The 17,913-nt window shown below is 46.5% G+C and overlaps 1 protein-coding gene across 1 annotated transcript in view; it reads right to left on the minus strand.

Moving 5' to 3' along the window:
• Positions 1-1,821: 1,821 nt before the first annotated feature.
• The window catches only part of LOC142587459 (V-type proton ATPase subunit D-like), a 78,139-nt gene continuing 62,047 nt past the window's right edge, over positions 1,822-17,913 (minus strand). Inside the window, exon 7 of the mRNA XM_075698497.1 lies at positions 1,822-2,206. Within this exon, the coding sequence (XP_075554612.1) occupies positions 2,050-2,206 (157 nt within the window). The 3' untranslated portion in view covers positions 1,822-2,049. The remainder of the gene's footprint in view (positions 2,207-17,913) is intronic.

Genomic DNA, 17,913 nt, shown 5'->3' on the forward strand with positions numbered 1-17,913 from the left:
GTCACATCCGAAAAAATGGGCAAAATACCCCGTGTTGATGATTAAATAACACCTAAATGTGAAACCAAACTTGAGAGTACGATGAAACGACGAAAAATATGTCCTTCTAAGCACGCTTGATTCGAAGCAGCATGCCTTGATTTTGTGACCCCCCTTACACAATGCCCCCCATAGGGCGTGTAAGGTATTTTGAATAAATAAACAAAACATGTATAGCGAACATATGTCGTCATATAGGTAGCTCAAACTTCTTGTAATTCAAAACGCCAACTGTGACTGCTACATAAGTGACCCTTCTTATTTTTTACTCCTGCCGTGTTCATGACCATTCAAAGGTGGTAATGTCACAACAAAAAACTGTTTACGGGAATTATCTCCAGCGTAACCAGCTTGTGCAGCAAGCGTGTAAATGTCTTCGGCAAATATAAATGTCAAGTTTTCTACGCATGGAGAAAATAAAGAGCAACCGCTAACATATACTGAATCGAAATTTTCGTCTGCGCGTCAGCTAGCATCAACCGGACAATCTGCAACTGTCAACAAGTAGCTTCCGTTTTTTACAGCACCACAGAAAAATACACCGCTCAAAACAAAAAAGAAAGATATTCTCTAGAAAGCAACAGCGGAAGCTCTTTCGTCCTATAGCTGTTTTGATCAGCATAGCGCTTGCTTCTTCATAACAACGGCAGAAAAAAGTGTGCTTACCTCTCGTCCACTGGGGAACGAAAGAATTTCGCTCTACTGTTCCTCCCCGAGTTGTTACACCACACAGCCGCGCAGAACCCCTTGTGCCCTTTCCTCAGTTTTTCTTACATTGCCCGAACGTTCGCAGGCACAAAAAGGAAGGTTTCATCTGCGGAGCATGCGAGAACACGTCCGTGTGTACAGAAATCTGCAGAAGCAGACGAGGATAATGGCAGCCGAAGCGATAAGAGCGAGAAAAGTAGAAGGGCGAAAGCGCCGTCCAATGTCACAACGAAACAAGCTACAAAATAAACATATAAGATGTCGAAAAAGAAAACAGCCAAAAGCAAATTTTATTTCTAGGCATAATTGCATCAATTCACTTTATTGTTATGTAGGTTGAAGCTATAGAGCCACATATGCAAAAGTCATTGACTTTTGCTTTGCCTACCAGTGTCATGGCGACATTTTTTTTGCCAATACCGAAACTATAGCCTGACTATTTACCCACTGCGCTAAGTGCGTTTGGCTGCAAACGCGACGAAGGTGATGGCGAATTCGACTAACCGCACCATCGAGATACGGCGCCTGATACTCCATTGGCTGTGCTCATCACGCGAACTCCCCGAGACGGCTTCAGTGCAACGCTAAACCATCATGTCGGTTTCAACGCTTCGCCTTCGTGCGACAGTGATATTTTACTGTATAAGCGCATACAGGAACACTATAGCTATAGAACTGGCTCAGGCTAGCGAGGAAGAGGATGTGTTATGATGAATCCGCTGGACCAGGCGGCTGACACGACTCGTATTTCGCGGAATCCCTACCGGCAACAGAAACCGCGACCTCCAGTCCGTCACAACGGCGCCAAGCATTTGACCTAGCATGGCAAATGCTTCCGGAAACAGCGACCCGGAATACTTTTTTGGACATTGTGAAATTCCACCATATTGCCAAATGATGTAATGGCGGCATTCTTTAGCCAATCAAAGAAGCCGTAGCAGCTCTCTGGGCCAATCAGAGCTGACCAAGTAGCAAATGCGACAGTATGGTGGAATTTGTTCAAAAAAGCATCCCCGGTCTCACTCTCTCTCTCTCGATCTCTTCTCAAAAAAAGGGACGCTCCACCTCCGCGTCTTAGCTTTCACTGCTCGTTTTATTGTCTTCAGACACTCTTCAAAGCAAAATAAAATGAAGAAAAAGAAAGACGTGAGAGAAAAATGATGGGAACTGCTCAGCTGATGAACTCGCCCGGCTGCAGAGAGAGAGAGAGAAACCCCGTTTCTCTACCGAAGCTGGATTTGGACAGGTTTTCCAGCGGGAGGGGGTCCCCCAGCGCGGTCGCCGCGAAGGCGCGGGACTCGATCAAGTGAAGAGGATGTCCTCGTCGCCGGAGTCGTCTTGGAGGATGTTGCGCGGCTGGTGCTCCTGCTTCTGCGGCACACCTTTGGGCTGCAACTTGGCCAGCTCCTCCTCGCGGCGCGCCTTCAGAACCTTCTTCTTCTCCTGGACCTTCTTCAGCCTGCTCAACGCGCACGTCGCGGCCGCCGTGTCAGCGAGCATGAGAGAAGCGCGTGCACTCTACGTTGCAAAAAAAAAAAAAGATCCTTGTACTAAGATGGCATACCAACGAGATTTTGTTCACCGAAGCATAGGTGCTCGTCAATGGCCGTCCAGAGTGATGCCACGCAGCATCACCCCCAACGGAACAAAGCTAAAAATTACCTTAGCTTCAAAAATCCCCATGTATCCTTTTTGATACACTCTACGTGTTTGACGCCCCAGAATTCTGATTTATGCACTGGAAGCTCGAAGGCCAATTGAGGGTTCTTGATATGTTGGAGCGTGTGTCCGAAAGTGGACAGTAGAGCAAACGTATCACTAAGTAACTATTTTCTATATCAATACTTAACTCAAATAAGATTTCACTTTTTTCAATTACGACAGTGCATGATAAGAATAGCGAGGAACAACTTATTCAAATATTTTGATACGAAACGGTAGATGGGCCTTGTGGGCTTAAAGGGACATTAAAGAATGCCAAGAGAAAACACTTGGTAAGCCAGTAAAGGCGCAACAAGAAAGGCTACAGAAATTCTGAGAATTTTCTACTAATGCGTGAACATTGTCTGGCTCGGCTACGACTTCACTTTTGCTTACTTTTGCTTAATTGCTTTTCCTAACTTATGCGCCTCCACCCATCGCATTTCCGGTGGCAAAGAATGCTCAGGCTTTAGTAGACTATTGTCAGATTTTCTCGCCGCCCCCGGCCCCTTCAATGCAATTGTAGCAACTGACAAGAGCGTGCCCCGACGGAGCACAGCGGCCGAAAGTCGGGACCTCGACTCGCCGCTGTAGCGCGTGAGGCGCTGCGTGAGGGGAGACTGCGTCGCCGCCATGTCACCTTCGCTGCCGCTCTCGCAAGCCTATGTTATGGGCGCGTTCCTTGTCCACGCAAGCTCTCGCCCACCAACCGACTGCACCTCGGATGGCCCAACGAAAACGCGCCAAGCGTCTCAGCGCACTCGCACGCAAAGAATTCGTAACTCAAAGAACGCTCGGCAGCGTTCAATTGGACATTGGGCCAGCTCAAATTCTCACGTTGGCCCACCCCCAACTTTAATTTGTCCCACCCTCAAATTTCCAGTCGACCCAGACCCAAATTTGAGGTGGCCCACCCCTACTATAAGCTTCTCCATGCATATTGAAAAGATTTTGCGCCAAAAAAACAACACACACCGGAAAGACGACGACACCACGAGCGCACGCGTGGTGTCGTCGTCTTTCCGGTGTGTGTTGTTTTTTTGGCGCAAAATCTTTTCAATATGCAAGATCACAAACTAGCCCAGCAGTTAACTCTTCTAAAGTATATTTCTCCATGCATACTCTACGGAACCCTATGCACCTCTATGGGTAGATTCTTTTTATTTTTTTTTGCTTTGAATTGTTACTTATCGCTTATAAGGTACCAATCACCTACATTTAGACTATCATGTCGATTAAATGTCATTGCAAAATACGTGTTTTTGTGCAAATACAAAGCATTACCCTTTTCGCGTGACAATTAAGGCTGCCGAGCTAGCCAAAGAATGCTGACGGATAAAAAAAAAAGACGGGCGAAAGACGCCGCATTGAAGTTACCGCACCTGCTTACCGCGACGTCATTAATTTCAACGAAGTCTGCTCGGGGCTAGTTAATTTTTTTTTTTTTGTAAAAGTGAAATACATTGTATTTTAAAAGCGTCGACGGCTGAACTCTGCAAGTCTCAGTAACTTTTACTGAGCCACAGTCGCCCAAATGCGATTAAGTACTCTGAAGTTGGTGACGTCAGACTGGCGTACCGTACGGTCCTGTGGTCTGGACGCGAAAATAAAAGACGGGATTTTGTGCTTCACTTTTTCTTTTAATAATCGGCCTATATTGCCGCGAAATCAACGAAAGCAGAGTTACTTAAGAATACGTTCTCAATCTAAACTGATTTATTATTTCTCTTTGGTGCCCCCTTAAGATGCTGACTACACAGGGCCTTTCACGTAGCTTGAACAAAGGATTTTTAAAAGCGAGGTTAACCGCAGCTGAATGAAACCAACGGCATATATGGTTTGACGTCATGTGGCGCTCCTAAGAGTATATTTTATATTCCACTTAATCAGTTAATTAACTAAGATCAATTCAGCAACTTTTTCTTTTTTGAGTCAATGCACATGCCGCGTAGAGATTTTTTCTTTTTTTTTTTGCGTTTAAAGAAAACCCGCTTCGAGCGAAAGAACCGTACGCGCGCACTGTGGCCAAGTGAGCAGCCGCGGCTCTACGCACTGGCGTCACAGTGCGCCAGCATCTTTGAAGGTGCCGCACGGAAAGGTAGCGCCGTCGTTTCTGATAAGCCATAGGCTAGACGCACGGTTGAGAGCCCTGCAATACGATAGCGCATGAGCGCAGTCACGTGGTTTTATTTCATATGTCGCGGGCTTTCTCTAAACGCGGAAAAAAATCACCACGCAGCATGTACGGTGCCGCAAAGAAGTGGATCGGTCATTCTTGAACCCCCTCAACGGATTAACGAAACGCAGTAGGCCCTAAAGTGAGCGGTAAAAAACTGTAGTAATTTATCTCAGTTATTTAGGCGCAACATATAAACAAATTGTTTGAGGAACGCCATATGACGTCAGACCATGTGCCGTTTGTTTTACCTAGCTGCGGTTAACTTTTTTCAATTCCTTCCTTCATGTTACGTGCAACGCCCTGTATAAAACAAGCCAACAGGCAATCAAGCAAAGGAATACCGTATGGGAAATTAAATCGATCCTGAATGGGAGTACCCTTTTTTCACTTTTACGTCGTACCTCATTTTTCTTTTGCATATTAGGCTTATCGCGGGTTTGACTATACAAATAAATTGATTCTACGCTTCAATATAAACAAGTTATTTATCAAGTTATCAAGTTACCCGATAAGAAGAAGCGCTTAAAGAAAGCAAATCCCTGGATAAATCGGCACATTATTCACCTAAAACGAAGGCTTAAACGGCTGAAAAAAGCTAAGAACGCCAGTTCTAGTCAGTTAGCTATTTTGGCAGAAGAGCTTTCTTCTAACATTAAATCAGCAAAAAAAGCATTACTTTACAGGGAGTCTTCCGCAATTTATACGGAATGATCCCCATAAATTTTGGGATCACCTTCGAACTTCCCACAAGCAAATAAATCAAACCACTGTGCATAACAACGTGATTACGTGTCCTCAATCAATTGCTACGCATTTCAATGCCTACTTTCATTCTGTATTTTCTGAAGAAAGTGCCAAGGAACATGTGTTTGACCTTCCACCTGAAGAATCAATCACAGTATCCTACGAAGGCGTTGTTGAATCCCTACTCCGGTTAGATACCAAAAGTTCGCATGGTCCAGATGACATACCTAACGCCTTCTTACGCCGTTATGCTGAATCATTAGCTCATTTCTTAACAAAAATTTTCTGTTTATCCTTATCGTCTTTTTCATTGCCCCCCGACTGGCTAACAGCCAGAGTTGTGCCTGTGCATAAAAAGGGGACCGCGCGTGTTTAAGCAATTACCGTCCGATTTCTTTGACGAGTAGCTGCTGCAAACTAATCGAACACATTATCGCTAACCACATACTTGAAATATTAAACTCTAAAGGATGCTTGTCTCCATTTCAACACGGCTTCAGGAAAGGTTTTTCAACTATCACGCAGTTGGTTACTGCTATCCATAACTTTAGTTCTGTATTAGATAAATCTGGACAACTGGACATAATTTTATTAGACTTCAGCAAAGCGTTTGATAAAGTTTCCCATAATAAACTTCTTGAAACACTGAAATTAATAGGCGTGCCCTTGACTTTAGTAAACTGGATTGCTTCCTACCTACAAAATCGAACACAGTTTGTGGATATTGGTGGCATCTCTTCCACGTTACTCCCAGTGACATCTGGCGTGCCCCAAGGAAGTGTACTAGGTCCACTGTTATTTTTGGTTTATATAAACGACATTGTGTGTTCCATTGATAGAAATGTTAAAATTGGTTTATTTGCCGATGACTGCATGCTGTACACCCCAATAAGTACTGTGGCTGATCAAATATTACTGAATGATGCTTTCCGCGAAATTGTGGCCAGGAATGGTCTTCAATTCTGATAAGACTGTGCTTTTGCGCATGACAAGAAAGAAACGTCCTATCCCCTTTAGTTACTCTGCTTACGGCACTACTATCTCGGAAGTCGAAAAATACAAATATTTAGGCGTTTTAATAAATTCACAGCTTAATTGGAGCGACCATGTTGATTACATCTGTTCATCTGCGTTAAAAAAACTTGGATTTTTGAAACACAAGCTCAAAGGAGCACCCAGTCACGTTAAGCTATTAGCCTATAACTCTCTTATTCGGCCCAAACTTGAGTATGCGGCTATAGTGTGGGACCCGTACACCAAAAAAGATATAGCAAAAATATAAAACGTGCAAAGACGGGCTGTGCGCTTCATTTACAATAAATTCAAGAGAACTGATTCCATATCTGCTTTAACGGCCTCCAACGAAATTAAACCTCTTCATATAAGACGGAAAATTGCTCGATTAACGTTTCTTCATTCACTCATCCAGGGAAAGTGTGGAATTTCTTCTTCACCTTATGTTACACCTTCAACTACACGAAAAACCCGTCACCAACATACCCATGCCCTAACACCATATTTTGCGAAAACAAACTTGTTTAAATACTCATACTTTCCGCGGACAATAAACGATTGGAATGCACTGCCTGAACAGATTGTCTCAAGTGACAGTTTTGAAATAAATCTTACAAATGAATTTTGATATGCTGATTGATGTGCAATGTATTTCCTTTGACTTGTTTCGCTCATTTGTGTCATGTATCAAACCTTTTGTCGGTGCAATACCTCCATGGCGTTTGTAAATATGCCTTGTTATCTGCCCTTGCTGCTTGGACCACATGAGGTCTGCAGTATTATGTAAATAAAAAAAAGTTATTTCCTGAATGCTTCGTATATAGCTTCAAAGTGTGATGGTTTCATTGTAGTTGTTACTATAAAAATTCAGCTCCCCAATTCCGTTGATTTCTCTCACTCGTAATATGCCGATTCATCGCGCCTTCGCACCCGCAGCGGACGTATCTCATTGGTAACACGAACTGGCGATGACCGATTACAAATCGGCAATGGTTTCATAAACCAACAGCGGAGAATCGCCGAGACTGCCCAGTATCCGACACGCTTGGTAAACGTTTCCTGGTGGCTTGTGCATAAGCATCAAGGCGAAGACGTGCAATTTCACGAGGAACAAATAAGAAAACAGCAAAGCGGCCACGTGGTTGCCGCGACGCTTCCCTAGTGGGCACGGGAAAGCTGAGGTGCCACGTAAATAGCCCGCAGACCTGTCAAAACAACGATGGGCGATATATCCAATTCAAATTTGCGTTATACCACAACTAACGAAACTGGGGGGACAGAAAAGATATTGCGCTAAAAGACTGCGCGAAAAGTTATCGTCTGCAGCTTGGCGAAGGCCCATTATATCTCGCTGTATGCTTTGTAAACGCCAATTTATTTTTATTTTATTTTTTTCTAATTGAGGGCCGGTGGTTGATGCATACCGGATAGGTTAGAGTTACTGTATATGCTACCAAAGGTAGCATATTTGGTAGCATATACAGTAACTCTAGGATAGGTGACATATCAGCGCCTTGCGGTGGTCACGTGGGAGCATACCATCGCGGCACTCTGACACTCGCTCCTGCTCGCTCGATCGTCTGCTATGCGGCCACATCGCGCCGCGTTGCGAGTACACCATCGCGCAAGCTACCGGAACGAAAGTCACAATACTCTGCTTTCCCGCGAAACACCGCGAGACCTCTACCTTACATATTTATTTATTTGGTTACTATCGGGACCAGTAAGGCGTTACAGATAGGAGTGGCAAATATTTATACAAATCAATAAAAAAAGGAGAGTTTTAACATAGGTGAAGAAGAAACGCAGATTTGAAAGCTTCAGGTTCAGGAATGGAGAAGACGATGCAGGCGGGCAGGTTGTTCTAGTGTGAGCTGGTATTGGGGAGGAAAGAATAAAAATACTGGTTAGTCCTGCAACTAGGAGGAATGCCTACTTTGAATCGATGATCAATGCGGGATGATACGTAATTTGGAGCAGTGAAGAGACTTTGTTTGAGTGATTCGTTTGTGCAACATATTTTGCGGAAAGTGTAGAGCCGAGAAAGATGACGCCGCATGGAAAGATCTGGAAGAGCTGGGGTTCTTTTCATAAGTGTGACACCAGATGCACGCGAGTAGTTAGTCAAAATAAAACGAGCTGAACGATTCCGAACAGATTCTAAACTATTAATCAATGACTCCATATTGGGGTCCCATACGGAAGACGCATGTTCCATCTTAGTTCGAACGACCGTTCTATACAAAAGTAATTTTAAAGCACCCGGAGCAAGCGAAAAATTACGGCGAAGGAAACCAAGCATGCGATTAGCATTGTTAGATATGTGTTCGATATGCGTGTTACATGAAAGGTCACTGCTGATGTATACGCCAACATATTTATACACAGAGACAAAGGATAAACGAGAGCCATTAAGAACATATGGATGCGGGCTAGCTTTGGAAGGAACTCGTGTTACCTTCATTGCCTTGCATTTGGATATATTAAGTTTCGTGAGCCAAGTGTCACACCATGCAGAAATGCTATTAATGTCATTCTAAAGAAAATTAGTATCAGACGGATTAGAAATTTCCCTGTATATAACGCAGTCGTCAGCGAACAGCCTGGTAGATGATGCTACGAAATCAGGAAGATCATTAATATAGATTAGAAGGAGGAGAGGTCCTAGTACAGATGCCTGAGGAACACCTAATCTTACTGATGAAAAATTGGAGTTATGGTCATTAGCTATCACGTACTAAATGCGATCACGCAAAAAACATTCAATCCATTTTAATATGGCATCATTATTGCATAGTTTACGAAGTTTAAAAAGCAGAAGCGGATGAGATACAGTATCAAATGCTTTAGAGAAATCAGTGAATATACAATTAACGACGGAGGAACGATCCAAAGCTGCAAAAAGGTCCTTAGTAAAAGCGATCAACTTTGTTTCACAATAATTATTTGTTCGAAAACCACGCTATCTGTAAAGAAGGAATTGTATCAAGGTGACTGACCAGGGCAGAATGAATAGTATATGTTCAAGTAATTTACAAGGAACTGATATTAATGAAATTGTTCTGTAATTTAAAAGACTGTGACCCCCCCATCACCAGACTTGTGCACTGGAACCACCTTCCCCACCTTCAAGTCATCGGGGAGCGTGCCAGTCTGCAGATATTTAGACAAGCATTTTACTCATATATTAAAATATCGACATATCTTACAATATACACATAACATTTGTTCTACTGTGACCACCTTCTGCCTCATGACGCATACAGTGACGAGCGTTTTTCTTTAAAATTAATGAAAAAAAGATATTTACGTTTACCAGTACTCTTATTTTTACTTAAATGTTTCAGCAAGGTCACATATTATGGCCCGAATTCTTCAATGTAACACTTCGTACTGTTATTTGCCTTGTTTGTCAAGTAAAACAGCGATTTTATCTTCATCTGCGCCCGTCGCAGATTAATTAATGTTTAAAACATTGCGGGCATGCCACTTTCTGCGTCTTAAGTAGAACAAAGCATGGATTTCACGCTCGTCTTCGATTAATGGCTTAAATGCATCCGAGATACGAACAAGAAGGCGAATTCGCAGCTTCCTGAAAAAAAAAATCAGGCGAGTAACAGTGCCGGGTGTTATTATTCTGACTGCTCGATATAAATTCCAAACATCATCGTCATCTTAAGGCACGTGAGTAGGTTTCCATGTGTTGTCATTTTAAGTGCTCTTTATAGCGTTTATTATAGTTTTTTATTTGACACTGCTGGTGTCTGGCACTTCTAATAAACACAGTAAGGTGTGTGACCGGGCTGGTCGGTGTTCCCCCATGTTAAACAGCGCGAAACGAGACAAAGTACTGTCAAAGTATGTTAGGTTAGGTTGTCCTACGTCTCGTTCCGAAATGTTTAACAAGATTTCTACGAAGCAGTTTAGTTACATATATTGTGCAAGAAACTGCGCACAGTCATAAGATAGTGCACTGTATCTTAAACTGCTCCAACTTTCAGGCCGGAGATTTTACAACCTACTAAATTTGCGCGTAATGTTTCTTGCTGTTGTGATAGTGCACAACCTTTTACTGTGCTACATTTTATTATAAACTTATGGATAAAATCATAGCATTTCGAAACGACTTATTTCTACCTTGCATTCAAATATGACTCTAATAATGCCTTTGTACGACGTGTTCACCTAGGTATTACTTTCATCAACATAAACTTATTGTGAAGCTTTTGGGCATGCTGCATTCCTTTTAGCGTGAAAGAGACGCTAATGAAAACTCACAATCTCTCACGTCCATCTATTCACCATGAACAAAGGACATATCTTCTGCTCAAGTGATTTAGTCATGCCAGAAGCACCATGTTGAAAAATTTCCAGCTGTATACCAGATTTCCATACCCTTGTTCAGCCAATCATACAGGCACTGCCTGTTTCTGTATTTTTATTGTGATATGTGCAAGTATTCGCTTTCTCTGTGCTTTAAAGGAACTGACAACCAATTTTTAAAGTGTCCGTTTCTTTAGTGCAACGGTAAAACTTACCGGTCTGACTGTACAATCATATAGCAGTAACGCGGAAAATGCCACGGCACATATAAGAGCGCCCCTCTTAGGCGCCCGTTCCTGTGGCGAGCGTCGGCGTAACCGAGCCAACGAGCACAGCGAAGGATGAAAGAGCGGACGCGAAGCGCAGCGGGAAGTGAAAGACACGTGAGGAAAAGTGGCGGAGGAGGGTGTGGCGATAGCGTAAGAAGCATAGTGCGGCGGCGATGGCTACGAGATGGCGCCAGAGTTGCGCGTGTCATCTGGGAGGTCTGTTTGCAGCGGCTGCTTTCAATCGCGCCTACGCGTCTCCCACGCGCTGCCCCTCGCGATCTCCCAATTAACGAGGCAGTCGCTCCGTGCGCAAAGTGCCGCACGACAGATTGCCCGCGCCAGTTATTATATCGTGAAATGAAAACACGCATAGAGTTGCCCTCAAATTTTGTATTAGGGAGTAGCGTAATCTTCGGTGAACATATTTATCGTAACCTTCCGATCTGCACTGAGGATGTAGTCGTGATAAAGCAACATGCTGGAAAAGGTGGTAGGTGAGCGCGATAGCGATTATACGCCCCCATTGGTAGAAAGGAGTGAAAAAGCCTTTAGCCGTAAGAAAATAATATTTATTCATCAAGCAGATGTTCCTGTCGTACATGTTTTATAAAGCGTTTAATTATGTTTACAATAATAGGTGGTGTCTAAATCTACGCCCCAGCAACGGCTCTAACCAGGTAACACAAACCTATCTCGAAGGCCATACGTTTTCTGGCTGCATGCACCAGGCTTTCCTTTTAGCCAAGTAACGCTATACGTGATAAGAAATTCCGCTAGTGCTATTGTTGCAGTGTTAGTACTCATTCACGGCACAATTCGTCAATATAATATTGTATCTCACAGAGATTACAGAAATCTGGGTACTCACTGTTGTAATGACTGTAAAGTGTTTATTAACTACCACAGAGGCCGCCAACTTGACTGTGTCCCTGCTGCGTCTCCTCCACCTAGCAACCAGTCGCTGTCGATGGTGCTCTCCCTGGGAGTCCATCTGGTGTTCAGTGGTGGCGCGTTTCCGACACAACACCCCTTCCATTTCATGTTCGACCTACGGTGAATGCCGTTGTAGGGGTTGGCGCGCCTTGATCGACCGCCGAAGCAAGTGTGTCTGAGGAACGGCTGGAGCGCCAGCAAGACTAGCACTTGCCTGGCCACTCGGTTCCGCTGGCCAGGGTGGAACACTTGTTTGCGGGCCACGTTCCAGAGCGGCGGAACGCACTGGCGTCTCGCTTCTTTTTCGGCCAACAAGGCTTGTGCAGGCGCTTGTATCTGCTTCTCGTCGCCGCCGTCCCCTCCTGATGTGGGCTACTCCTTTTGTACCTCCCAGGCGGCACCGCAGGTGGTCTGGATGTCAGTTCCACGCTGCCCTATCTGCCAGCTGCACCTTGGTTCATGATGAACTGGCGGTTGCTCCGACGACTGCAAGCACCGATCTGGGTCCTGACCTTAAGTCTCTTGCCTAGACAGTGTTGCGTGTCTGGGAAACTGTTTGTCTAGTGGCTGCAGAAGCGCTGCGCACCTTTTGCTGTAGTTCTCGGAATTGAACCTTACTGCGGAAGTCTGGCTTCAGAAAACCGAACGCTGAGTTCAGGCGTCTACCAATCAATAGTTCGGCCAGGGAACGACTTGTGAGGGCACGAGGCGTGCTTCTCTGTGCTAACAAGCTTCTATCAACTCGACATTCAAAATCCCCAGGCTGCGTCTTCTTGAACTTGTCCTTTACAGCTTCTACGACCCTCCCCGCGGCCCCACTGGATGCAGGGTGGTCCGGTGGAATCAAGGTAGGACGCACTCTATTACGAGTCAAGAACGACTTGTCCATTGTCGTTCACTATGACGTATCGTAATCCATGGATAGCAAAGAAGGTGCGGAGGCGTGCAATTGTCGCCTCTGCTGACGGTGACGCCACTCGGACTACTTCCACCCATTCAGAGTACGCATCCACGAGTACTAAAAAGTACATACTTTGAAACAACCCACCGAAATCAATGCACAGAAGACACCACGCTCTCTCTGAGAACGTCCATGGCACCTGCTATATTGCCCTGTGAGCTTTCCGATACACCTGGCAGACCGTGCACCTGTCCATCTCCGTAGCAATGTCCTCATCAATGCCTGGCCACCACACATGACTACGGGTCACCAACTTCATTTTTTCAACTCCGGGATGGCTCTCGTGCAAAAGCTCCAACACTGATGCCCTTGGTGATACCGGCACAACCACCTGGCTCCCTTGTAGCCCACAGCCCTCCCTCACCGAGAATTCCTCCATTTGGTTTGCAAAAGGCTGCCACTCTGCCCTGGTGGCCAGTGTTCTCCAGACTACAACACCGCACGCAAGGGAGTTAACAGTGTGTCCTGATCAGTTGCCGACCCTGCCACAGCTGCTGAGAGAACACCTGAGTATACACCTTCCAACATGAACATGTCCTGGATCCCGGAATCGCCCGGCGATGCCCTAGCAAGCGGTAAACGACTCAAAGAGTCTGCATTTCCCAAGCTTGCTCCTGGTCTGTAGCATAATCTGTAGTTGTAGCCGCTCAGTATCAGTGCCCACGTCAGCACCCTTGGTGAACTTTGAAGGGATATTTGGCACTCATGGTCAAACAGTCCCAACAAAGGTTTATGGTCAGTGAAAATTTCAAACGGCCTTCCCCACACGAACTGGTAGAACATTAGCACATCGAACACCACTGCCAGCCCCTCTTTCTCCAATTGGCTGCAGTCCTTTTCAGCTGCTGTGAGTCGCTTTGATGCAAACGCCACAGGCTTATCCTCTGAACTGCAGCCGATGTGTCAGCACAACTGCAAGTCATAAGGCGATGCATCACAACACAGTAGTAGAGATAACTTGCGGTTATAATAGACTACCATATCTGCGGATGTCAGTAACTGTTTGCTTCGCGCAAATGCTGCTTCCTGTTTGTCCCCTCAGTGCCATGGCGTGTCTTTCTTGAGCGAACCGTACAGTATGTGCAGCACCGTTGACAAGTCCGGCAGAAATCTTTGGTAAAAATTGAGCATACTGAGGTGGTTCTGCAACTCGCGTGTGTTGGATGGTGCAGGTGCTCGCACGAGGGCCTCGACCTTCTCAGGTGCTGGGTGCAGACCATGCTTATCGATGACATAACCCAGGTACTCCACGCTTATTGGCGCAACCCCAAATTTTTGAAGTTTCAACCTTTACCCTGCGCCACTCAGTTACCGCAGCACTTCCTCCAGATTGTCACGGTGGTCCGCTTCAGACACCTCAGACGCAAGTATATCGTCGAAATACACGAGTCTGGTGGCAACTGCGAAGCAAACTTTCCATTTCGCGCTGGGAAATTGCAGGTGCCGATGTGACTGCGAATGGCAGTCGGTTGTACTGAAATAGCCCCTCCACCCTCCCCCACTGCTGCGTGTTGATAGTCAACACTTTCTTAGACGCCTCATCCAACTCAACTTGCTGGTATGCTTCCCAAAGGTCCTACTTCGAGAACGTCATGCCTCCTGCCAGCTGTGCCCAGATTTCTTCGACCCGTGGCATCGGATACGTCTCGATATCCTCGATACGCCTCGAGTCACGGTTTACCGTGACTTTGAACTCGCCGTACAATCGGATTTTTCCGTCCTTCTTCAAAACCAGAAGCAGCGGTGCCGCCCATTCTCCGGCCCGCACTGGCCTGAGGATACCTTGTCGCTGCAAAGTTCCTGCACCACCATGTCCTGGGGAGGTGTTCTGTAAGAGCCCACCTAGTGGACATGTCTACGTCGTCTGCTGCTGAAGTGCTGATTGGCTGTGGCGCCTGCTTGCTGAGGACGCGCAGCCCAGCCCAGCCAACCAGAACTTCAACAGCAGACAAAATGTACATGTCCATTAGGTGGACTCTTACAGAATACCTCCCTTGCAGAGCAAACGGCATTGGTTTCGGCCTGAAGAAGCGTGGATCCCGTCCTCTGGAACTCTTGGCCTTCGCTCCAGTAAAGTTACCGAGACTTTCTGAAAACACATCACGAGATCGGCTTAACTGCAGGTCTTTCACGTCATCGACCGAGTGCACGTTCAGCAGATTGTCAAGTGGCATAACAAAAGCTTTCGCCCAGTTCCTCTCTAGCAGGGCCTGCGAGCCGCCCTTGACGACGAACAACGGTAGTCGTGCGTGCTTTCCTCCGAACTTGGCAAGCACTATCGCCTTCCCCACACCCAGTGATTGAGGGCCGAATAAGTTTTCAGCTTGTAATTCCAATTTTTCAGTGCCATCCCTGGAAACACCCTCGTGAGCTCCGCCTCACCAGTCAGCAAGTGGAAGGCGCCCATATCAACTTTCATGCGTAGCGATCGACTGACTTTCCACTACTATGGCCTAAATCTTTGGCTCCAGGACATTCACGGCGTCAGACTGTGGAACAGCAGTGTTCGCTGACCTGCCGTCTAGTGACCACAACTTCCAACGTCTGTCTCTTCGATTTCTTTCTTCGGATGATGCGTCCACCAGGTCCACGGCCCTCACCGCACGCTTAGGTTGAGTATTTCTTTGCTGCATGACCTCTTTCCTGACAACAAAAACACAGCGAATTCCTGAACCTGCGCAACCGCTCGTGGTGTAGTCCGCCGCAGCGATAACAATCACCGACAACCTCGCCAGTTCTTGACACTAAGTAATCTGCCAGGCGGGTCATCATTTCGGCACCAATAACGACGGCTTCCGTGCTGCTAATGATCTTGACAGCGCGGCCTGGTGTAAGCTCAGACTCCTCTATCAGGCGCCGTCTCATTGCATCATCCCGAATAACACGTACGATTCGGTACCTCAGGTTGTTTTCTAGCTCTCCGCCAAACGTACAAGGGTCCGCCAGCTTACGCAGCTCCGCAACGAAGCCCTTGACCGCTTCGCCATTCCTCTGTGTCCGGCAATGAAACTAATACCGCTATACTATCACTAACGGCTTCGGTGTGTAACGATTGGTAAGCACGCTGCAGACTTTCCATGAGCGGAACGTCACTAATTGGCCGTCGAGGTGCCAGCAAATGTCGCGGCAGCGAGTACGTCGGTCTTCCGCACGAACTCAAAAATCGGCTGAGGTTTAAGGATCTTAAACTTCGTTATCGGGAGCGAAAAGTCTGTTCTACCTTGGTTTTGCGAAGACTAAGCACACAGTGCATCATTAAAGTTATGCCTCAGTCTTTCACACACGTTACACACGCTGCCGAACGGGTTGTCCATGAAGTCGCGATCAAAACTGGCCTCGCCGTGGTGTGGTTCGTCAAACGTTCGTTGTGGGTGCCGTTGCTTGTACCAAGGCTTCGTATTCTTCTGAACGACGCTGCGGCGGTTGCAGTACCTTCGATCTTGGCACACTTCCGCTCTTGTTAAGCTTCTCTATAATGAGCTAATCTGGCTCCATTTTGCTCCGGTGTTTCAGCAGGCAATTTTGCCTTTGCTTGAGAGTTGGCAGATTGCCGTCTAGCTATAGCTACTGGATTATTTGATTCATCTTGTCGCTTGCGCTGAAGAGCACGCACAGGATGGATGGATGGATGTTATGAGCGTCCCCTTTGGAACGGGGCGGTGGGTTGCGCCACCAAGCTCTTGCTATTATAGCACAGACGGCCCAATCCGCGCGCCACCCATGGCCAGACTGAGCGACCAAGCGCCTGCGAAGCAGAGCCCTCGCCTAGTCACGTGACACCGCGGCGGCGAGGTTCCAAGCGAGCGCATCTGCGACGCCTCTCCGCAGCGGATCACGTGGCGTGACGTCACACCGGCCCCACTTACGCTCCGGCGGTTCAAGGTCATTGCGACGCGATGAATGGCCTTGCGAGACATGCCTTAATAGAGCTTACGCTCTAAACCACCGCATGCTGCTTGTCAACCGAGATGCTGTAGGCGATGAAGTGTTGTTCCAACACTTTCACGTATTCCTACAATTTGTGTCCTTCCCCGGTAAATGGCTCCAACTTTGCTATCACGATTGGTCGCCTCTCGCAGCCAGGCTACAAACTTGGTTACTCCTTGTCGATCGCCAGTTGCTATCACAGTACAGAGTTTGTTAACCACAATACAGGAAGCCAACATCATTGCGTCCCTGACACGTCTCCTCTGCCAAGCGCCATGGGAGGGGAAAAATTGACTGCGGTTTAGCTCAGCTAACCCTGTATATGCAAAGCAAAAGCTTTGTATAGCCTGGTTAAGTCTTGGTTGCACTTGGTTAACCTTTGATTTAGCTGCAATTATTATGCTTAGGTATACAATCATTCTTAAGCCAGGTATGACGGCTGTGCCTAGGTCGGTGGCTAGACATGACTGTGATTAGGTTTGGGTAGACACGCATCGTACAACGGTGCAGACTACTGTTGTGCCACAGGGCAAGCGCAAGGGCTAGATGTACAAAGCGACATGCCCAGCATCGAAGCACAAATGGACAGGGCGCGAACGCGGTCGCTACATTGATCGCGAGAGTGCGACACCTGTTGCACTCCGGATCCTCTCTAGTGAAGCAGCTCGCCGGGCGATATCCGCGGGGTGGTCACACGTCACTTGGTGACGACGGCTCAAAGCCTCCCGCTCCTGTGCAACGCTCGGAGAAAACGGCCCAGCCTCGCTCTCTACCTAGCCATTTAACAGCATTATTCATAAAATCTGCTGCATTATCAACATTTACCGAATGGAGTGAATGGATCATCATCATCAGCCTGTTTTATGTCCACTGCAGGACGAAAGTCTCTCCCCGCCATCTCCAATCACCCCTGTCCTGCGCCAACCGATTCTAACTAGCACCTGCGAATTCCCTAATTTCATCGCTCCACCTTGTCTTCAGCCGTCCTTACTGCGTTTCCCTTGTCTTGGTTCCCATTCTGTAAACCTTATGTTCCAACGGTTATCTAAATGGCGCATTACATGACCTGCCAAGCTCCATTCTTTTCTCTTAGCGTCAATTTGAATATCGGCTAT

Source organism: Dermacentor variabilis, chromosome 7 (assembly GCF_050947875.1).
Source record: "Dermacentor variabilis isolate Ectoservices chromosome 7, ASM5094787v1, whole genome shotgun sequence".
NCBI lineage: Eukaryota > Metazoa > Arthropoda > Arachnida > Ixodida > Ixodidae > Dermacentor > Dermacentor variabilis.